The sequence below is a fragment of the Ornithodoros turicata genome, chromosome 5 (genome assembly GCF_037126465.1).
Source record: "Ornithodoros turicata isolate Travis chromosome 5, ASM3712646v1, whole genome shotgun sequence".
In the NCBI taxonomy this organism is placed as follows: domain Eukaryota; kingdom Metazoa; phylum Arthropoda; class Arachnida; order Ixodida; family Argasidae; genus Ornithodoros; species Ornithodoros turicata.
In genome coordinates, this window is record NC_088205.1 from 29,967,151 (window position 1) to 29,990,732 (window position 23,582).

At 46.1% G+C, this 23,582-nt stretch overlaps 1 protein-coding gene across 6 annotated transcripts in view; it reads right to left on the bottom strand.

The window, feature by feature from the left end:
• The window catches only part of LOC135394281 (transcription factor SOX-5-like), a 511,283-nt gene that overhangs the window by 145,766 nt on the left and 341,935 nt on the right, over positions 1-23,582 (bottom strand). The window contains exon 1 of one of the 6 annotated variants that reach the window (XM_064624958.1): positions 3,586-3,763. The exons of the other annotated variants lie outside the window; for them this stretch is intronic. Coding sequence (XP_064481028.1) covers positions 3,586-3,596 — 11 coding nt within the window. The 5' untranslated portion in view covers positions 3,597-3,763. Of the gene's footprint in view, positions 1-3,585; positions 3,764-23,582 lie in introns of those variants that run through there. 6 annotated transcript variants of the gene reach the window in all.

The following is a 23,582-nucleotide window of genomic DNA, read 5'->3' on the forward strand; positions in this document are numbered from 1 at the left end:
ATAGACAAAATATTTCACGAACGGGCGAGGAGAAAAAAAAAAACAAAAAAAAAAAAAACGTCTGCAGTATACTTTATGGTTGTATTAAACCGAAGAGAGACATCCCGGGTGCTAGTGATTTCTTATTACATTTAACTATGAAAACTTTCTGCACTTCACCATATAAAGTGCACTGATGAAGAGCAGATTCATTGAAACTATAGATGCTCCTAACCGTTTGAATTGGATTCTGACTATCTCCTTTGTGGATTTGACGGCGTTTTTATATTTTGTCCATTGACGTATGAAAACTCTCGTCAAATTTAGGTAAGACACGAAGAAATTTTGTATGCCGTGTTCCAAACAATACACTGCCTTACAGCGATAAAATACAGGTAGAAAGAACAACAGCAACTAAATCATGAGGATGGCGTGAGGAAACTCTCCGTCTTTCGCTTGAATACTGCTATGGTGTCCATTGTATACTACGCAACATGGGCTGTATTCGTTACTCTAAGCCAAGGAAGGTGTGGCGATGGAGCGATAATCCAAGCGCCACCGGGCAGTCTGCCTAGAACTCCGAGCTTGCGTAGTGAAATGATACCGCGAATGACGCCACATATCACTTCGCCTATCGCAGGGGTTGGAAGAAGTGCACATATTATGCATTACATTACAAATTTTTACCGTACTGGCTATACATGGATGTTATAACATGAGCACAACCATAACTTCCGAACATGAAAGATAGAACCTTGAGGCTTGTGTTGTGTCTGTCAGTTTGTTTATTCCAGCCTCAGAACAGTTACTTTACAGCAATAAAGTTATTCGCTCCATTTTGTTGTTGTTATTCGAATATTATTATACCCTACGATGTATTAAGCGAAAAATCCTTGTAACACGTACACTTTGTTCTTTCCAGTTTGGAATAATGCGCAAGCAGAAACGTGGAATTTCCCACGCAAAGCATGCAACGTTTTATTCCCCACGGCATTATCATTCAAGCAGAGGAAGAAACGTCATACGGGACCTCAATGCCCGCGACGCCCTTCAGTGATAAGGCACTCACTACACGTATTAGTAAAAAATATATCGAGAGTAAAAAATAGAAAAACTACATGCGAAAATAGATAGGCCCTTACAGCGAAGCTAATTGGAAATTTGGTTCTAGCTGCTCGAATAGACAATATTTTTCGAAACGGGTGACATTTCTGCAGTGCAGAGCGGTCTTCAATAGGCGTTCAATGATGAAAATAGAACTGACTTTAGAGTGGTTGCCAAATTTTGGCGCTGTCTTCCATTATTAGTACGTCTGGAATGTGTACCCTTCACCCATACTGTCTGCATGACGAAGTGTGCACGGACGCGCCAAAGCCCAGTGTGGTCCGTCACTTAATACGTTAGGAACAGTACCCCCGTCGAAAAAATAAATAAAAAATAACCGCCGTTGAAACAATGGTTGTAAAGCAGGCGAGCTGGTGGCATAGGTCCGTAACGAAGGAACCCGAGACTATGGGGCCGATAAGAACATTCCCCACGCAAGCTTCGTGCCACATGTTCCTCTCGGTGTCTCCCTGGTTTCAGTCCTTATTCCTGTTTTGTCCTTTTCTGTTGTCGTCTCCATCTCGGGTTTTTTCGTTGCGAATAACTGCGCACCACGTTTGTGAAGAAAAGTTCGTGGGACGGCATTTTCGCGAGATACCGTGGAGTTATCACTTCGGTGGGACCTGTGTTAATCACTATGACAAATATAAAAGCATTACAATATAGGGATTATTGGAGCATCTCGCGCGCTTCGATAGAAATAAATGCGTAAATGTAGTATTACCACACAATGTACCGACATCACTGTGCACTTGTATAGGCATATGGCAACGTGACATGCAATCATTCAGGAAAGAGCGCAGAGTGAGAGTTCAAAAAGTAAGGAGTCAGGGCAGGGTGCTGCACAGCTGTGTCACCACCCTATTTCCTTCGTTCCCCGAATTCCTGTTTCACGGAACTGGCTCGCGTCTGGACGACGTCACTTGACGGGGGGACGAACAGGGAAGAAGGGGAGTCGGACTGCAACTGGCCGGTGGTAGGAATATATGTCCCGTGCACGGAGGCAACAGCCCTAAAAGAGGAAGCGAGCAACCCGGAGAGCCGCGGTGACGGTTAAACCAGCAGGAGCGCGTTGCTGGCAGATCGCAACAACGCTGAAACTACTTATTAGATTATCACTAAACTATAGCGCCTACGCAATGTTTCTTTTTTTCTAGATGTTGCTTTTTTTTTTGTCCATTGTGCTGCCTCTGGGTGGGTCCTCACGTCGGTTGCAAGATTTCACATCTATTCAAAGTGCTTTCCTCTTCACGAAGGTTTTATGAAGTTTTATAAAGAGACGCACATATGCTACCTATAAGGAGGGTGACATGACCTCCCATAGAGAAATTGACAGTGCTAACACACAATTGAGGGGACGTCGTCACTTGCTGCGCGCACTGAAGACAAGTTGACACATTCGTTTTTTCTTTCCTTTTTTTTATCCTTGGTACGCTGGAACACGTTGAACAAGGAAGAGATCGTACGCAAGCCAATCATTACTGATATAAACACCGGTATGAATTGCCGGCTGGCCACCGTCAGAGGTCACACCGCGCGTGTCTTATGTATAGGATAGTGTGAAACAGTTCTCCTCTTCATAGAACTAGATTACACGGAATGTGCTCGCGCGAGTATTTATCTACCGTTTAAATTTCGGTCTAGCACCAAACACTCCTGGCAACTATACGCGTAGTCTTTCCTTCAATACTGCGCAGGTATGTGTGTACGCGGTCGTGTAATACAACAGAAAGTGATCCTTGTTTATCGAGCTGGGCCGACTTCATGGGAAACTCTGCCTACATTTACGAAGATTTGGAACCCTCCGGGGGGCACTGCCAGGTCTTGCTGAGATACAAGAGAAGGATTCACGCACGAAACCAACGAACATGTAGTCAAGAGTTTATAACCCATCTGCAGACACGTGATGAACAGGTTACGGAAAACACAGGCAGTCGTCGACGATGCGTCTTTGCAGACGTCGATGGGTGGTTCCGGCTGAGCCACAGGTGTGTATACATACTGACCGTGACAAGATAATAACGCGACGCGCCCGGTGGCTACCGTGCGGAGCTGGCCAGGGGGAGAGGAGGAAGACCGCCCCCGCATTAGTGGAAAGCTATCGTTCATCTGCATCACAATTCCCTTTAAATGGGTGGTACTCCTACACGATGAATAGATTGCAATGACAAAGCTACTGTCTGATTATCCACTACAACGTACAGGTTTAAAGGAGAATCGTGAACGCCGCGCTACAGAACGATATGTCTTCGGCGAACGGGGACTTGTCTCCCTCGGCGATATGTGCACGGCATGTAGAGTATGTATGTCTTTTTCGACGTATGGCATACCGAACTCCACAATGAAACACGCTGTTGACAACCGCCGAGATAGTATCATCTCGGCAGGGACCGACACAGCTTCAGACTGCTGGCCGTAAACGTGGACGGAATGATTCGGGCAACGTGACGCGAGTACGTCAGCTCGGCATAATAATATGTTTTGAGTTATGGATGGACTTACAGTGTGACCATGAAGCAGGCGGCGAGCGGCGGAGATCCTCGGACGAGACCCGCGACGAAGACGCACACTCACACCACACACTGGCGACGATCACCCAAAGCAAACAACACACACATAGAAAAACAAAAAACGGCGCTCCTTTAACGCTCGGTGACCGGGCGCGCAGGAGAGAATGGGACCGACCACTTTGTCTCCCGCTCACAATGCGTTGCCGAGCCGAGGGCGCTCGCGGCGCCGAGGGCGGGCTACCAACGCCCAGACACCCATTGGCCTCGCAGTACAGTGACGTCACTACCGTAACGCCGGTCAGGGAGGAGCCATGCGGCGCGCGCGCGACTGCCGAGTTGGCGCGTGCGCGAGGTTTTCCGTCGGTCGACGGCGACACACACGGCTGTTTACCTCTCCCGCCTCTCTCTTTCGTCCGGTGCTTGTTGCGTGCTTGCAGCAAAAGCCGCGTCGTCGAACAACGCCTGCAGGGTAGATGCGACGCGAGCGATAGTTCGCACGGGCGCGCGTGTTCCGCGCGTGCACTGATTGCTTCGGTGATGGAAGGTTGCTGATGCCTGAGCGGAGGCAATGTATGATATCGTCCCTTGGTCTCGGTGGTCTGTTCTAGATTGCGGTTAACTTCTTCCAAAGTGGAATAGGCCCCAGGCTATCTGATGATCGATAGCCCCGACGGAAGGCCAGAGTCTATGGAGGATGGTATAGGACAACTGTAATTTGATACCTTTGAGAAATTGAAATACAGAAAGGAGATCATATTCAGAAAAGCGTATGAAAGTTTTATTGATTACTTGCCCGGTCGGAGGTCAAGGACCAAGACCTGACGTCTCGTACCAACCGCTATCTACGGGATCATATTAAATGTGTCACAAAAAAAAATGTAGGATTTAGGGTTATGATTTAGGATCTTATGATAGTTATGTAGGATTCTTTTCATGCCCTGCATGTGTAGTACGCTCGTAAAGAAGAGAAAACTTGACTTGGTCTGACTTGAACGACAACAACGACAAAAAAAAAAGAAAGAAAAAGAAAAGGAAAATGAGGAAAGAGAGAGAGAGAGAGGATAAAGAAGACTGCGACCTATACAAACAGCACTCCTCGCCCTCATCCTGCACAAGCTTCTCCTCACAGCATCCTATACGACTGCACATGCAACACAAAATTAACGAATAACGGAACACGCGCAAAGAAAGCACAGGGAACACGCACTTGCACTTTAAAAACAAAGGAAGTACTGGAACTTCACCGCATAACATGCTCCTGGAAAACCATCACCTCGGATAAGGGAGGCGCACACCTTTTTATGACACTTATACAACTGTGTTAATTGTCACCAAGAGGTGTACGCCTCATAATTCCCACAAATAAGGGAGAGATAGCGGTACCATTCTGCGCAATGGTTGTGCCTTTTCGGCGTGTTACGTGGTGAAGCTATTTTTTAAGAGTGTAGACTATGAGCCTAATACACAGCGTCAACGGCACAACAGACTACAGAGTTTACAGCTGCCGACAATACAGCTTCCCTCTTCATGGGTTGCCTTGCCAGACACTCAGCATCTAAGTTTCTATTGTCCTAGCGGTCGAGACAGTAGCCTAGGGAGAAAAAAAAAAGGGAGGGGTTCCACCTTACATGGGGAGGAGGATATCATCCCTTTTCCCTCTCTCAAATGCACCATCAAAGGTACGATTCCTAAGGGGGGTTAAATCCCCTGAAATCACCCACCAGTGGCTATGCCACTGGGTCGAGAAAATATTTGAGATGACAGCAGCATCCCTTTGGGATGATGAGGATTTGATGGGCAGGGATGAGGAAAATAACTGCCATGTCCTGCATACATTGCGTACAATTAGAACATTTCAGGTTTGCGCTATTTGAAAATGTGTCTCTATATAATCGCTTAGATTCGCTCTCGCTTGCACGCAACCATCTCGCATATCGATCAGAAACTGCAGTCTTTGCTCCGTTTCCTAGAGAGGCCGCTTGCTGTGCGCACATGTATTGGACGATACCGTACTCATAAGTTAAGACTCGCAAGGCTACCGAATGAAAGCGGCTTATTTGCTGCGTTCGGGCACAACTGGAAGAATAATTGAGTGCCGTGTCAGAAGGCCGGCCGCGTACAACCGAGGTGTCTTCTCTATTATTTTTTACAACGAAGAAACAAAAAAGCAAGCATTAAAGGAGAAAATGCGTATACACCGTGGCAGCCGCTCACATCTAGGAGTCGCTTTGACATTTCTTTAGCCTGTCCACGCGGCACTACATTGTTCAAGCTGTAGTTCACCTTCCATCAGGCTTCTCTGGTGCCATAACCGTAGCCGTATATGAAGACCAGAATCACCATTTCCTCCTATAGATCTACCAGGGAAAACGTGTACCTGCTGTGTTCAGTGGCAGTTGATAGAAGCACTAAATACTTAGTATGGACAGTTGCATGGTCATCTCGCGAATATTTCCACAATAGATACGCCTGTGCCTCCGTCGTACCTGAAGCGCGGTTCAACTGCTAAAAACGACGATAAACCAGAGACACGGAACAGAAAAAAGACAACACGACACGTTCTCAAAAGACCTTGCAAAAGACCTCAAAAGACCTCGCACTTCAACCATTGATGTTCAACTGCTCTCGGTCACTCGCATCCGAGGGAACTCACAGTCGCATAGACCCAGTAATCAGTACATCCTGGTATCGGAACGTTGTGGAGGCTGAACATGCCAGTCTTTCAGTGGGAACCAGGCCACGGTGCGTACCTGCTGGACATGACGAAGCCGATGTTGTGGCGCGTCGGACACATCCAAAACGTTCCACTCCGCACATATATTCCATTAAGTCTGACGATGTGTGCATGCTGATCCTATATGTCGCCAGTGGCTGAAGAACAACGGTCCCCTGGCGAGGCTGCGCACTCTTTTGCACCAGCTTGACCTAGAGCTGTCTCTTGTGGTGTTGCCTTATCACCACCTCTTCTGAGCCCGCTTACCACGGCTTCCGACTTTGCATAAACGTGCCAGCAGACGACCACTACAGGAAGTTGATGGTATCATTTCCTTCAACTTGAGGAGGTTGTAGGGACAGGAACACGGAAGGCGAACGTCCCCGACTGGGGAATGTGTGGGTCTGTCGAGGACACATGACATATTTCTCGTCTTGCCGACGGTATCGTCAGCATCGACAGCATCTTTAGGCACGCTTTGCCTGACTAGACAGCGGACCTTTTGACGTAGCCATATACTCCTGAGCACCTGGCCTGCTATAAAACATCTCCGAGTCCGGTAGACACCAGGTTAGCGTATTTACTCCGACCATGAGTGTGATTTCTGGCGTCTCCCCCATTATTTCATTTATTTTATTCCCTCTCCCAATCACGACAACTGGAGTAGCCGGTCATGGACGCCACACCCTTCATGTCGAGTAGAGTCTCTAAATATAGGGTACCTGATTCAGTGGCTCCGATGTCGAGGCGTCACTATAGACAGGATGGAGTTCACCCGCGTATTACACCGATGTTTCGTGCATTGTTAAGTAAGACTGCTACACAACAAATTTGAATCAAGAGAGCTTTTTTCTTGTACCCTTACTTGACCCTTCCTTGACGCGAAACGACCTCTACATAGGAAACGAAGCTTGTCAACTAGTCATGAAAGCCTGGCTTTTCTTGGTTACCTCTCGGTTACTGGAACTCACTAAAGCAGAGTTGTTCCGATAAATCCGAATTGTCTTAGCTGTTTAAATGGCGTACGTTTTGAGATTTTTTCGGCTAAATATGACAATCCAGAACACTAGTTATGAAGTACAGACGGCGTAACCATCTGTATTGTCAGGACGTTTTCAAGCAGAAAATGTTTTTGCTTCCAAAGAGAAAAGACCCCCCCCCCCCCCCCCAGATCGAGAATAAAAACATTTCCAAACATTATTGCAAGCGCCATGCTTCGTTCACCGGATCCCATTCGCGCTTTAACAACAGAACTTCACCGCATAACACACTCTTACACTCTTAAAAATGAGGGGGGGGGGGGGGGGTGTCGAGGTAGCTTGAACTTCACCACATAGCACGCTCCTGGCCAACCATCATCCCGAGTGACATCGTTCTTTCCAACGATTTGCTGAAAACGGATGGCGTACGCCATTTTTGTGCCATAATGCGATTCACAATTGCCACAAAGATGGCGTACGCCCCCCGTTTTCATCAATCGAGGGAGAGATCGTTGTCATTCGGGATGATGGTTGTTGGCTAGGAGCGTGCAATGCGGTGAAGCTCTGTTTTTAGAGTGTAGCCAAACAATCATCCCGAATCACATAGTTCTCCCCCTTGATTTGTTGAAAACGGGAAAGGTACGCCATTTTGTGACACGTATGCAGTTTTGATAATATTCACAAAAAGGCGTCCGCCCCGCGCTTTCCACAAATCGGGTGACATGTAACTGTATCACTCCGGGCAATTTCAACGTATTGCGTAGGCGAAGCTCTGTTTTTAGAGTGCGCTGGATGCCTTGATGTCAGGTCATCTTATGAGGTATTCTTCCTCCTCTTTTTCTGTCTGAACTTCCTCCTGCTTCCTCTTCTTTCTTATTCGCTTTTGTGCTTCTCGAGTATCGACCACATGCGACAGGAGCTTCGATTACGTCGTATCGCACTTCCCCAGCGTGCAATTTACAGCTGAAAATAGTTCCGCGTGACTGCTTGACACTCCTCCCTCGGCGCGGGTGACGTTTTGTGGATTTCACTCGTCCAGGAGCGACCGCAATAGCTGACTTTCGTACGGTACCGCAAAGGGCGTTTGGAAACTGAACTTCAGGTTCGCACTGTATGCACTGGTTCGCATCCCGGCACCGGCTGTGTTGTGTAGGTGTTTTCTCCGACGCTGTATGACAAAGGTTGGCACAGTTCCCTGTGAAGCCAGCCCTGGACTCAGGGTCCCCCCCCCCCCCTCCCGAATAACATGTCACCACAACGGCAGGCAGATCATTCGGCAATACAGGAGCAAGAACTATGTGCAGTGTCTACTAAATTTGTCCCAGACTGTGTTCATAGCGCGAAACGGTCGTTTCAATTGGGCTATTCATAGTAGCATTGACTTCACAGACAGATAATTACACAGTATTCACTTAAACTACTTAACTCACGTAGCTTATACTTACTCGATAAAACTGAGAACATATAGAGAAAATGGAACGAACCTTGAGCTTGAGGGACAGAAAAGGGACGACACAACACAGAGGCGGCCCAAAACCTGCTGTCCATCCCCCACTGTGCTCCCTCCATCCATATAGGGCGCTGCGGGACTTTGTCCGTTCTGTGCTTGTATCCGGGTGTCCCTGTCCTCATTAAATGAGGACATCCTCCGACATATAATCGACTGTGAGGAAGGTTCCAACGAGCCGAAGGATCCAAAGGTGCAGAAGGATCCAACGAGCAGAAGGATCCACGGTTGGATTCTTCTGCTCGTTGGATACTTCAACATGTTCACGAAAGCCCCTATATGTGTTATTATAAGGATAATTACCAAACGGAGTCTTCTGAGCTTGTGGCGAACTTCCTGAAAGGAGGATGTGCGTGTCGCGCAGTGCATTATTTCCTCTCACCATCTCGATGTTGACTCCGTCACTAAACTAAGTTTTTTAAAACTTTCCCTCTTTTCCTATGTGCATTTGTAGCGTCACCGTAGTCGGAGACGAAAGTGAGTCGGGAGCGTACGTGCATTTATTTACGCAAAAAGAATAACCTGAGTAGAGATTGCAATAGATATGGGACGGCAAAATTCCTATACTGATAGACTTCATTGTGTCTGTCCGCTTTTTTTCTGTCCCTGTCTCGGGGTTTCTTCAGTAAGGCCCACGGCCCAGATATCTTACAACGCCGCCGAATGCCGCTTGGTAGCTCTCCAGCCGGGATCCATACATCGCCATTTCCGAGGCAACCTGCGTGTTCCTCCACAGCACTTCCTGAGGCGCTGCAGACATGTAGCACGCAGTACAGCGATAACGACTCACTGAAGGGTCCCTTGGGTGCTTTACTGAGTGAAAATTCGAGCACTAGATTTGCCCACCTCCTGCTACGGTATTGGATAATGTCGCGGGCCCTGTTGTGTTAGAGCAGGTAAATTGAGACACCGTAGGTAGACTCCATCATCAGCCGGACACTTCCGCTGTGCTCGGTCACCAGAGCTCAACTGTACAAAAGGGCAGTCGAAGTGGCGCACTTAGTTAATGAATTATCTTTTGGAATAAATTCGGTTTTATTCCTTTGTACCTCCTTCCGGCCTTTGCGATGGACACGGGAATAAAAACGAGGACGTCGCCTGGTGAATCATTTACAAACACTAGAAGGCAGATTATTTTGAACATGGTTATACGATGTTGTAGTCGATTACCTGCAGTGATGGGCAAAGTACCATGAAAAGTACTTCAAGTAAAGCACTATGTACTTGCTGTAATATGCACTGTAAGTACAGTAAAAAGCCTGCAGGTGCTAAATACTTTAAGTATAAAATAATAACAAACTATTTATTAACTACCCTGAAGTACAACATGTTTTTTATGTCACGCCTTTCAGCTCGCACGGTGCCTAATATGCACATATGCATACATTCAAATGTAAATCTCTCAGACATAATACCACCCACACGCGCTACATGCATGAGCAAACAACGTGAAGGATGCATAGGGCGCTGCGGGACTTGCTTCTGTCCGCTTTTGTCCGTTCTGTGCTTGTACCCGGGTGTCCCTGTCCTCATTAAATAGTTCATTTGCTGGCTTTAAGCCCCTGTATCGTATCGTCCCTTTCTTGTCCCACAAGCTCATAATACATCTTCTGATATTATACAGGGTGTTCTTTTTTAGCCTTTACAGAATTTTTATAGAAAAAGCTATGACAGCACCACAGATGTCTTTTTTGCAGTTGAGCTCTGCGGCCAGGCGGACATGCCCTCGAAGAAAGTGTGCAACTAAAATTGCGACTAATTATCTAAACTTCATTAAGCAACTTTTTAATTAGGAAATTTTCGTGCAAAAGCGAGATAGCAGATTGAGAGACTATCCTAGTTGCCAGCCATTCCACGTTTAAGAAATCCTAAAACACGCACGTGCGTTAATATATCAATTCCCGAATTTTGATATGCCAATGCGCCAAAACCGAAACCGCGGCGACCGGGAACGCACTGAGTACAGCACTCATTTCACGTCAGAGGTCCACGTGATTTGGAGCGATGGAGATGATTGGAGTAGGTGCCGCTCAGCTGGCCAGACAAGCCTCCGTCGGCGAGGGTGATTCGCTTCTCAGGCGCGCTTTTTCGGTTTCGGCTCATTTGCATACCGAAATGCATGGCACGCGTTCCTTTGTTGATTTTTAAAAGATAGAATGGATTTCAACGAGGATTGTCTCCCGTTCTGTTATCTCGCTTTTGCACGAAATTCCCTAAGAATTAATTAATTAATTTCAGGTAATTAGCCATCTTGTAGTTACATACTATCTTCCAGAGGATGTCCGCCTGGGCGTAGAAGTCAACTGGAAAAAGGGCATCTACGCTGCTCTCATGGCTTTTTTAATAAAATTTCTGTAAAGGCTAATAAAAAAACACCCTATGTGTATTGTACTATAGTACAATGGGGAAGGGTGTGAGACGAAAACGCGTCTTGTGAATAAACTGAATATAGCATGACGAAACATTCAACCATGGCTATACGTACTAACCTTCATAGTGGGAATGAGCAAAATTATAGGAAATCAAGAGTACGTCGAAAAGGGGAAAAAAATAAAACACTGTCAAGGAGCCCACGAAGAGGGAATCACACGTGAAAAACGGTTAGGAGCAACTAATATTTATTCGAACAAGAACTTTCGTGCAAGAGACTGCACTTCTTCAGGACATGAACCTGAAGAAGTGCAGTCTCTTTCACGAAAGTTCTTGTTCGAATAAATATTAGTTGCTCCTAACCGTTTTTCATGTTACGTGTGTGAAATCAAGAGTGGTAGACGAGGCAGGTACATACATAGACGTACTTCTCCAATTTTAACTAATTTCTTCCTCCTTGGCTACGAACATACAATGCATAGCCGTCGTAATGGGATTAACAGCACGTGACCAGCACAGTTTAGACTTTGACTTTGACCAGCTTGTTATAACGCATTATTACCTACAATAATGTTATACACTGCACATCCATGCCGTTCTGACCTTCGGTGAAGTTCGAGGAACATAGGCGCCCGCCGATTCCGCGCATTTCAGAAGTTCTCCACGCGATACGCTGCCACCCACTACAGAACTTGCACCTATTTCACGAGGCTCATGGATCAGCTATGTATTTTTTAATGCTTACGTTACGTTGCGGACATACGCCAATTCTACCTCAACAAATCGTTCAGCGACAGCAAGCCACTACACAGCCCCGCCGAAAGTACGGACCGGAAGTTCGAAGTCACGTGGACGGAACGGTTCCATCGCCACGTCGTCAGAGATTCATCGTCATTTGGTCGGAAGATGGAAGTCACTGAAAAGGTTACCTGAGACAAGGGCAGTATAGTGAAGGCAGTGTTGTTTGGTCGTGGCAGGTATTGTGGAATTCACATCGAGAATGAGGAAGAGCATGACAATGGCAGACGGTCGTTTTATGACGTGTTACGTGTTCCATCAACCTACAACAATGACGATCTTACTGTACTCACTAGAATAATGTTTGTGGTGGTGGTGCCACAGCTAGCAGAAGCTCCGCTCACTCGAAAAGTACTATTACTAAATCGGGGCCCATGACCATTCAGAATGATAAAATTTTGAGTCTTCATTCGTTGATAACGTAGGGGATACAACTTTTGGACTCTCTGCCTCCGGTATGTCGTGACGCTTCCTTCGGGAAAAGAGACTGGTAGTTGAGGCCTTTATGAAGTTTACGTCAACTATATGGCCCTTGTGCTTCTCCTATTGCTTGAACTTAGCTTATATTTGTTTGAAATGTGGTCGTCGTCGAAAAAAAAAAAGAAAAAAAAGAAGGAGAAGAAGAATCCAGACAGAGGCAAGTTGATGTTGATGTTGAAAATACTAGGGAGAGATTGAATTCGTCACAGGACAAATTCGGCTACTCCCATAAACAGACCCCCCCCCCCCATGAAAAATAAATATAAAAGAGAACCCCAACACCCCCACTTTCGCGATAACTATCGGCTGTTGCTATTGCTGTTTGTTTGCTGTACTAATTGTCCTATTCACACTTGTATGTTATATTAAATTTTCCTCCAACAACTATCGGTCAAATCCAAAATCACCGGTTCACGTAGTGAATTACCGCACAGTGAATTACATGGTCCTAATAGACTGACTCCAACGCACAACTCTGAGCGGCAAATATTGAAGCACGCACCGGTTGATTGCTGGTTAAGTACGCTAACCACTATACGCTACGATGGCGCGATTTACCGACGACTTGCCAAGGGACCTCATTCTACAAACGGGACACACACTCGCTCTCTCTCTTGACATTTTCTCACACATGCTTGCTCATACACACACAGATGCATATAACACAGGACGAGGCGATGGCATCCGGTGAATATGATTGAAAGAAACTGTCCTGAGGCTGGAACACACACCCAAACGAACAAGCCTCAGGGCGCCTAGGAATGATGTTCTTTGTTACCCTGAGGCTCGTATTGCGCTCGTCTGTGCGTGTGTTACAGCCTCAGGACAGCGAACAAGCGAAAAACCTATGGTCAACAATATTTCTGGCAATATTTCGTCGAAGAATGACGGAGTACAACAAAACAGAAGAAGAATTAGCCAAGCATGTAAAAAAAGCAATAAAGAAGAAAAACAAGTGACCGTCCAAGAACGTCCCACCGTCCATAGTGGCTTAGTACTTTTGTGTAGTCTCTTGCTGAGCACATGTTTGCACGCATAAGGTTCCCCTTATACAAAGGAATAACAATGGCGCTGTGTCTTCTCATGTCACTGCTCGAACGACGACGTGGTTCGCTCTTGTTTTCACTGGCTAAGGTTCATGCATTAAGAAACATGGCCCACATCTGGAATCGTTTTTCCCTCTGTGTGTTTCCTTTCTGTAGCGCTTTCTTTACTGTTGCATGTCCGCCATTTTGTATCGTAGAGATCATTCGGTTTCGAAGGTTCTCTATGGATACATACGCGTGTTTATTTCGTTTACTCTTTGCACTTGCATTTCTAAACCGTTTGTTTGCCTTACTATGTGGCTCCATGCTTTCTACAAATGTAACGTCAACGTAACACAACGATAAAACGACAACTAAGACGAGGCAAAAAATATTCCCAGCGTTTGCCCTCAAACATTATCTAGTCAATGAAAACTGGAGAGGGAGAGAGAGAGAGGTCAAGTCAAGATCCCAAACTGCGTTGAGCGTAAAAAGTGCTAATGAAACCCCACGTGTAGAAAGGAAACATGTGAGATTTTTGGAATGTATGTGTTTCTTTTTGTTCAGCTATGTTTCATATGGCCTCTCGAGTTATCGTATCGAAAGGTATCGCTGATATTTGCCCCTTCTCTAACCATCTTCAGTTTTTTCTCTGCTTTTTTAGGCTTTATCATACATGGAAAGAATCCGCAATCGTGGATGTACACCACTCTGAAATCCGTCAGAGGGCGGTAGCTCGTACTTACGTCAGCATGAGACCGAAACCGGAAGTGGACATGCCGTTTGTTTTTCTCTTTTATCTCAAAAGATACGACCTGACCGATAAGAATTTGCACATTGGCATCTACAAGTAACTTACAGTGGAATACAACCTTAATCAGTACATCAGTCGACACCTCCAGACTGTCCCTTTAATTCAAGACTGTCCTCTCACCTCCCTTGCTCATTCTATTTGGCTGTTCTACAAAAACTGCAGACTATATAGCTGTTACAAGTCCCGAATAGAGGCCCATCTCTCCGCGCCGTTCATCCATTCAGGGGACGACAGAGACAATTTACAGGACATCCACAAAGGAAGCTGAGTAAGAGGCTGCCATCTTTAGACGCTCCGAAGGTATGATTAAGGCGGAACAGTTGGTTTTACCAAGCATAGGGTCGTCGCAAGCGATCGCCGTCCCACAACGAGCACAGAGGCTGCCGAAAAGAGAAGACGTGCTACACATACGCCTCCGCTACGCATTTATTGAAGCTTCATTTTTTTGCGTCACTTTTCCACGCTGTTGGTTCATGACTGTTTCCTTCCATATCAACGTGCTCGTAACGACGAGTGCCCAATCTGTACAGAGGGAAGGGTATGGTTCATACACGTTTATACGCGCAAGGAATACTCTGCATCCTTAAAGAGATCACTCTTCTTGTCTCATTAAGTATCTATTGCGAAGATCACGTTAATCGTCTTCTTTCCGTTTGAAACAACCTGACAGCTTTAAGTGAATACCGTTAACACAGAGAAATCTCATGGTGTCAAACTCCGAAAGATGATTTAAGGAAAATCCGGGCAATTACCAAAAATGTTCCGACTTCCTTTTTTCGAAGGAGCCCATTATGATCCATCCATCCCTCTTATTTGAGGGGAAAAAAAAAATGACGCGGTGTTTATGCCTCTCGGGGAAGTCTAACAATTACTGTTAATTATTAAACGCCCCATTAATAACTTAATCTCATTAGTACATTCGTATCGACCTTACCCGCGGCGTGAAATAAGAGCATTTTCAAAGGTGAAACTCCGACTAGATAAAACAAGATGGCGCCCCTGCCTCCCACTCCTTCCTGTTGTCCACTCTCCATCTGTCCACGTCTGTACGCCACTGAGAGCCACAGTTGCTTCGCGGCGCAAACATGGAATAACAAAAAATAAAAAAGATGAGAAAAACCGAATAAACTCCGGCAAGCACCGCAAGCGGAGTTTTCTGAAAGTGTAACGTACTGGGAGGGAGTTGACTTTGAATGGGCTCCATATTCCTACCACTTCACATAGAGCGCACATAATTTTCGCAACTACCGGTTTGATTGTTACCGTATTATGTCGTGAGCTTGTCACACAGGGCAACGATATAAACGGAATAAAAATAAAATTGTTCCGTTTAATGATATGGAGGTTTCAGTTATGGTTACATGAACGATAATAAATACGAAATAACACGAAATGAAATCCCTCCTCGTCACCGCTTCTGTTTTTTCAACCGGTCTTTGCACTTCAACGAAATATAGTAGACTATCGTAGTTGTATATTTATTGTATAGTAGTTGTTGTTAAGGAAGTCCCAGCATCGCAACCAGCCAATCGGTGCGTTAATAAATTTTCTTATGACAGCTAGTAGACTATGGAGTATCGCCCTTACCTATACGTGTATGGGACCAGTCACGGATAAGTTACTAGAAAAAAGTAACAAAGTTATGGTTAGCCTGCAAAAATTTTAACTGAGTTACAGTTAGAGTTATTCTTTTTGAAATATAAGTAGTTGCAGCTACAGTTACCACATTACAGTAGCTTAGTTACTTTTCAACTACCTTTTAAGGAAAAAAAAAAGCTGAATAAATGTAACCTTCAAAAACTTTGTTGTAGCACTTGTACGATCCAAGCATATAGTTATGCTGTGTTAGGCAGACAATTTTCCCGACGAGCAGGGCGGGAGTTAGTCTAAGCCTGGCTGCGTATATGAGATGACAAAATTTGTGAAATTCCTGGTTACGAAAAACGGCATGCTATTTAAAGATCCGACAGAACGACACTATAGGGAACTGACGCGTAGAAAATGTTGCAATGCCCGAGCAACGTACAGTTACAGTCAGAGGCGTCGGAAGGTGGGGACAGAGGGGGGCGGCTGCCCCCCCCTGACTTTCCACTGGGGGGCGCTGCCCCCCTCAAATTTCGCTCTGAGCGTCAAGACACCCGATTTTTCGTCTGTATACTATACCTGTCGTCAGGGACAGACTCGTTTTCTTCGCTTTCAGACGCACAGGCTGAAAACGAATTAAATTAAAAAAGACTAAATTCACCCGAATGGGTACCGTCCAGTCGATGTGACACTGTATGAGCGGACCAACTGGGCGAAGAGTAGCCGCACACCATTCAGGAGCCTTCATTAGACGATACAGGCAAACACACACATCGCTCCAGAAAGGATGTCAACGCAAGGGGAACATTCGAGGATAGAAAGGGAGACTCTTATTCTGCGGCGAGGAGTCTTTAAGGTGTTCGCTAGTTGCGTTCATGACACGTGTAGCATATCTGCTTCCTGTGCCTGAGCCATGGCCAGAAGATTCGGCAGTGCCTTTTAATGCAACTGTAATGACGCCCTTTGCAGACGACACCATTGCGCTTTTGATGAGAACAAAAATCAAAAATAAAGGAAAACGCCACCGCTCGCCTACATTTGTTTGCCTTATCGCACTTAATGAGACAATCCGCCAGTATTTCAGCTTGTGCTACTAAAAAGCCAATTTCTGTTTCACCTGGGCAAAGTTATGGAAAGAATGGTCTTGCGTAGAATTGAGTGGTGGCTCGAAAGCCGTGCCTTCTTCCCTCAAGAGCAAGCTGGGTTTCGACGGCACCGCAGTTCGATAGATTCTGTCCTCAACTTGGTCACGTCGGTGGAAGAGGCACGACGAGGCAGGAAGATCTCGGCGGCGGTATTTCTTGATGTTAAGAGAGCATACGACACCGTTAGTCATACATCAATTTTACATGCTTTATACAGCGCTGCGCTCTCACGTACAACGTTGCTTTGGATAGCTGATTTCCTCAGTCAACGATCCGGAGCACCACTCCATCAGGACACCTGGCTCTTCACTGCAAGACCTGTGGCTGCTCCCTGCTATTGAATAATACCACAATAGAGGGTGGGTTCAAAACGCGCGTCGCTCGGGAAATTCTGGAGACCTTCTTGATCACAAAGTCAGAGGAAGATCACTGTGTTAGCACACCGTCATTGTCACTCTTATCAGCCGAAATGGAATATCTTGGAACGTGCCCGGATCGCAACCATCATGTGTTGAGCAGCTAGTTTTTCTGTTTTGATATTGTGATAAGGTGTTGTCACATTCCTTGTATCTTGTTTTTGCATTTAAATGTGTGTTGCAAGTAAACTTCTGTTAGTTGAGAGTCAGCAGTTCGTATGTGCACTTCCTCGTCCGTGTCCCTGGCTGCGTTCCGTTTATCATTATGTTCAGTCAACGATGTATTTTCGTCCGGACAAGACAAGGCGACACAGAGCAATTCCCCATCTCTCAGGGGGTACCACAAGGAAGCGTCCTAAGTCCGCTCCTCTTTAATGCCGTTATGGCGACCATTGGAACCTGCATTCAGCGGAAAGTCAACTTGTCCCCGTATGCCGGTGACATCTGTATTTGGACTACAGGCACTTCCCGTCCAGCACTCCGTCAGCGTCTCCAGCGCACGTTAGATGCCATTCGCTTCTATTTACTCCAGGCAGGAATGGAGATATCCGTAGAGAAAAGCGCAGTTCTAGCCTTCACGCGCAAAAACATGCATAGATACCGCCTGTATCTTGGTGGAAGCCCACTGGAGCAGGTGACACATCACAAGTTCCTCGGCGTGACTCTATCATGGAATTTGTCGTGGAAGCGCCACATAGACGTCATTGAACAGAAAGTCCAACGCTGGGTCAACGTGATTCGTCACTTCGCAGGTATGAGATGGGGGCGAGACGAGAAGGATCTCCTCATGCTGCACAATGCCCTGGTTCGTGGCTCAGTGATGTACAGCCTTCCCGTCCTGCACGGACTTCCTCAGACACTGATCCAAAGGATTCGAGTCCTGTTCGCGCGCAGTCTTCGGGTATGTCTCGGGGTCCCGCGAGGCGCTGAAACCCGTCTAGTAGTGGCTGAGGCCAGGGACATCCCTATTAAGGTTCTCCGTACTCGGGAAACTGCACGCCACTATCTACGTCTCCGTGCCCATCATAACCATCACTCTCTGATTCGCAAGCTTCACGCTAGACGGAACGCGACGGTTCATGCTGCTGTGACATCATTCAGACATCATATCCCCAAATTCATAGTCGACCCGACGGCACCCAAAGTGCCTCCATGGACGTTGCCATCGCCGCCTGTCACTGTCTCCATCACGGCCTCAAGAACAACAAAAAGAGCTATCCTGATTTTATTCTTAGGCAACTTACCCTTGACTTCATCGAGGCTCAATACCACAACAGTACCGCTGTATACACGGATGGATCGTCGACCAGAGACACTTCATCTTCTGCCTTTGCCATTCCATCAGAGTCTGCTACACGTGGGTGTCGTCTATCTCACCGTACCTCATCGACATCCGCTGAATTTTATGCTATCTTGTTATTCTTGACATATACGGAAGACTGCGAACCGCGGCACTGGGTAATTTACACCGACTCCAAAGCAGCTCTCCTGTGCATTAAAAACCTGGGCATCCGCGGTTTCCTTTCCTCAGTGGTGATAGACATCCTGTGCGCCCTGAAGTCCCTACAAGATCGCTCCCACTACGTTGCCTTTCAGTGGGTTCCAGGGCATTGCGGAATATCTGCGAACCACGAGGCCGACGTTGCCGTTGCCGCTGCACACCAACAACGGCCCTCTATGTCCATTATACTCTCGAGAGGAGACAGAAGATCCCTCCTCAGGCATTTGTCCGATTCCTGGTCTACCCTACAGTGGCAACACGACATTCCAACTAGGTCCTCTTTGGGAAGTGTAGACCCAACGCTGTCATACCGGCTGCCTGCAAAGCTTCCTCGTCCTCTGAAGCCGCTCGTCCACAGGCTACGTCTGAATGTGGCCTTCACTCCGTCCTATCGATACCAGCTAGGCTGTGAGGCTAGCCCTATGTGCAACGAGTGTGGTGTACTTGCCAACGTTGAGCACCTACTCCTCCGCTGCAGGACCTATATCAACGGGAGGCGTACACTGCAGTCACAGCTTGCCACACTTGGCTGCCGCCCCTTCAACTTGTCGACCATCCTCGGCCCTTGGGACACCGCGGCCGACTCCAGAGCGGCCTTACGTCATGTGGTTGACTTCTTTGAGGCGATAGGCCTAAAGGACTCATTATTACCCCAGCAGCGCCCTCGGACATTCCCACCATCAAGATCACGTTCAGCATCGCCATCGGCACTTCGATCATTCCCGTCATCTCTCATCGTCATTACTCATCATTGTCACCAATCATATTAGACCCCTAGCTATGGGGTAGCGTCCCTAGTAGCACAAAACGTTTTGTAAACGTCCATGAAAGGTCTAGGAGACGTTTTCAATCTGATCTACATAACGTCTTCTACCCCAGGATAAGTTGACGCTTTCCCGAGTCTTGAAGACGTGTTTGTGGCCGTCTTGAAGACGTTCGAAAAATGTTTAGAACACTAATTTGAATGTGAGAAAATTCATCCCTGTGCATGTACACCGGGTACAGTTCTCCGGAGATCTGTCTCTTTTTTTTTTTTTTTCATTTTTCAACCTCAGTCACCGTCATCACACGTTCCATTTCCTGTTTCTCCAAGCAGAACTGCAAGCAACACTGCCACGTGGCGTTTCGGCCAGAATCGAAGACGCAGTTCACAAAAGTGGACCGCGTTAGCAGAGGTGCTCCCACCATAAGAACAGCAGGCTCCCTCCACGGCGTTACACGTGGGAGAACCAGAGCGTAGAGGTGGTCTATTCCCTTGCAAAGGGAAAACAGATACTATACATTGCTCGTCTTAGAAACTCCCGTAAACTCGATAGCCGTGCTCGCCTCTGAGTCAAAATGGAGGGTGAGGTGTCTAAGTTTATTTCAATTACGCACACAAACAACACTGAAGTGGGAAATTTATGGGAGTATTAACTCACCGTCAACTCAACGCCTGTGTTTCCTACTGCTTTTGGTTTGAGACAGTCAGTAGGTTCACCGAAAGTAAACTTACTCAGTGTACACAAATCGTTCTCGTCTAAGATACGTCTTGAACACAGTTGGCGAAGACGTATTATAGATGGAAAGTTGGTACGTCTTGCAAACGTGAACGGAAGATATTTACAGGATGTCTTCCTTAAGGATACCTCTTCAACAGAGATGTCGAAGACGTATTATAAACGGAAACTCGGTACTTCTTGCAAACGTGAACGGAAAAAGTTTGCGGGAGGTCTTCCTTTAGGATATCTCTTCAACAGGGATGCCGAAGACGTATTATAAACGTTATATCGGCGCGTCTTATAAACGTACTATAAATTACGGCTTTTAGACGTTGCGTTGACGTCCTGATCGTCTTCTATTCTAATTTGACCAAATAAAGACGTTTCTGCAACGTTTTGTGCTACTAGGGGTTCCACTCCTACAGTGGAAAACCTCCCCACTTCATCATCACAATATATATGTTGTTGTTGTTCTGTTTCACCTCAAGGTAATGAAGAACGCGAAGTGCCTTAAAGGAGTACAGAGGGCCATCCAAAAAAAAATTCAGATTAAGACATCTGATGAAAGTGTGTGTGTCATTATACCGAATAGCGCGAAAGGTTTTGATGTGTGCAATTTGTTTCCCAGAAAAAAACTCACATAAACGTAGCTCCGCGCCTTCACCCTTAACTCGCCACTCCAGCTATAACGAGGATGAGGAGGTATGATGGCACGTCACCGATGACGGCATAAGGAGACTCGTTCTGGTTTGCCGGTCAGTGGGGGTCAGCGCATTGTCCCTTTGCCGCCGTAAACCTGTTTTGCCAGTTTTCCCGGAGAATTGGGGATAGAAAGAGCGGCCGAAGCATTACCGAGCAAGGAGAAAGGCTTTATCAGAACCCCGAACAGCCGAGTAGCAGACGACAGCGGAGTAGCAGACAACATTTCTCTAGGCCAATCCGCGAGCGTTCTCCTTATAGCGTCAGCGCGAGGTTCCAGGCACTTCACAGGCTGGTACTGCTCTTCACCACCGTTGCGCACGGTCGCTTTTTGCGGCGTATTTTAAATTCAATTGCTGCGATAATTATGACTCTGTGGTGTAAATTACTTCGCATGGTGCATCTTACTGGCAAACTTAAGAGTTTTATAGGAAGAAAACTGGGTGTTAAAAATGACTTCTGTGCTACTTTAAGGTTGGCCCTCACTGATGCGTTTTAACGCACAGGCATCCGTTCCGTTGGCCTGTATCCGTCAGTTACCATGACAACGAGCTAACGGAGAGCTCCCATGCACGAACGTAGAAGAGTTCGCGTCGGCTCAACTTTTCCGCACAGCAGTGCGTTCGACGCAGCAAGGAGACCAATCAGAGCGGCGAATCTGACGCTTGCGCAGTTTCCACGTGGTAGGTAAACAGCAATGGCGGCCAAAGGAGCAACGTTGTGTGGTTTTGTGTATGTTGGGGGGGTACTGCCCTGCTGGCATTGGGGCAGTGCAATAAATGCAGCGAAATGAAGTAACAAGACGAGGCTATAGATTATAAAAAGGCAGTGCAGCCTGAGAACACGTGTGTTCTTGTCTCCTTCAATTTCTGCTGCAAGAGTAGCGCCGTCGAGGAATACTGGGCCACAAGAAACCCAGCGAAAGCATTGCTGAGCGTCACCGTTTTCGTATCTCATATCGAGGAACCACAAACCAGTGATGGCCACTAACTACGTACTTCTACAGTAGTTTAACTATAACTACTAACTACTTCGCGATGGAGTAGTCTAACTAGTAGTTCACTATGTACTTTTCAGGGGAGTAGTTAACTACTTCTTTAACTACTACAATGTATTTTAACTACATCTATAACTACTTAACGTTGTCCATCAACACCAATCCCTTGTAGTGTTCTTGGACACCTAAATATGAATCACAAGCAGTTATAATGATATTTAGAATATACTCTTGTGCATACGTCGCTTAATTCACATACTGTCGTAAAATCCACTGCCTGTCTCTTGTATATTATGCGCTGACAAAAGGGCTTGCTGCGAGCTGACCGCGTCTCCGCAAGGATGACCAATGCTCACCTCCTCACCGCACGCGCAGGACGCGCCGAATTTTGGCTCAAGCCATTGCTACGATCGTCAAATGCAAAGCTTGCGGCGGGATTCTTTCTGTGCCTACGCGATAAACTAAGTTGCTGAATTATTGAGTGAGGACCAACCTTTAGTGGCCACTGGCATAGTGCTTGCGTCTTTTGCGTGTCGTGTCTATGACTAAAATATCTAAAGTGTCCTGTTTTCATTGGCTTAGTTTGTGTTGGGTAAAAGTTATATTACGTTATATTATTTAGTTATGTTACGTTGTATTACGTACGTGATAAATTTTCCCATAACGAGAACAAGATGATCAATAACTCCTCTGGGTTAGGTTAGGTTAGGTGGGGTTAGATTAGCCCCCCCCCCCCCCCCTTGCCGTGAGGGACTTCCGACGCCCCTGGTTACAGTTACATTTACGGTTAGTTGCAAGCAGGGATGGGCAGTATTTAAATACATTGTAATTAAAATACTATTTAAAATATAAATACATGTATTTATATTTTGTATTTAAATACAGACTCGTAAAATTTATTTATAATTATATTTAAATACCAATTTTCGGGTATTTATTCTTGTAAATACTTTATAGATACTCCTAAATACAGTATATACTGACCTATATCGTAAAGTTGCGTTGCATTTGGCCTTTCGGGAAAAAGGGCAAGTTTAGGGCGCAGTTATGCTGTGTTTGCGCTAGCATGCGCATGCGACAAACCATTTTAGATGGCAAGCTTTTCACTATTGTTGCGAACACCGTCGCGACTACCTTGTTGTACGAGGCATCTTCGTCAAATTTAATTCAAGCATTTGTTCATCGGCACATGTGGAGATGCTGTTCTCCTTTACGAATCTGATTGTACCGCCGAACAGAAGACGCCTAAAAGGTTCAGTCTTCGAGAAACTTCTAATATTAAAATCGCCATGATAATCTAACAAATAAATGCTCTCGTTAATTGCTGATTTGTTTTTATCATCCTTATTTCTGTAATTCCAGATGACATTTTCCTCACAGTATTTATGGTAGTAGTTACGGTATTTAAATACCCATGTTGAAAAGTATTCATGAAGAGTATTTAAATACCCCTTTTAACAAAGTATTTTGTATTTATTT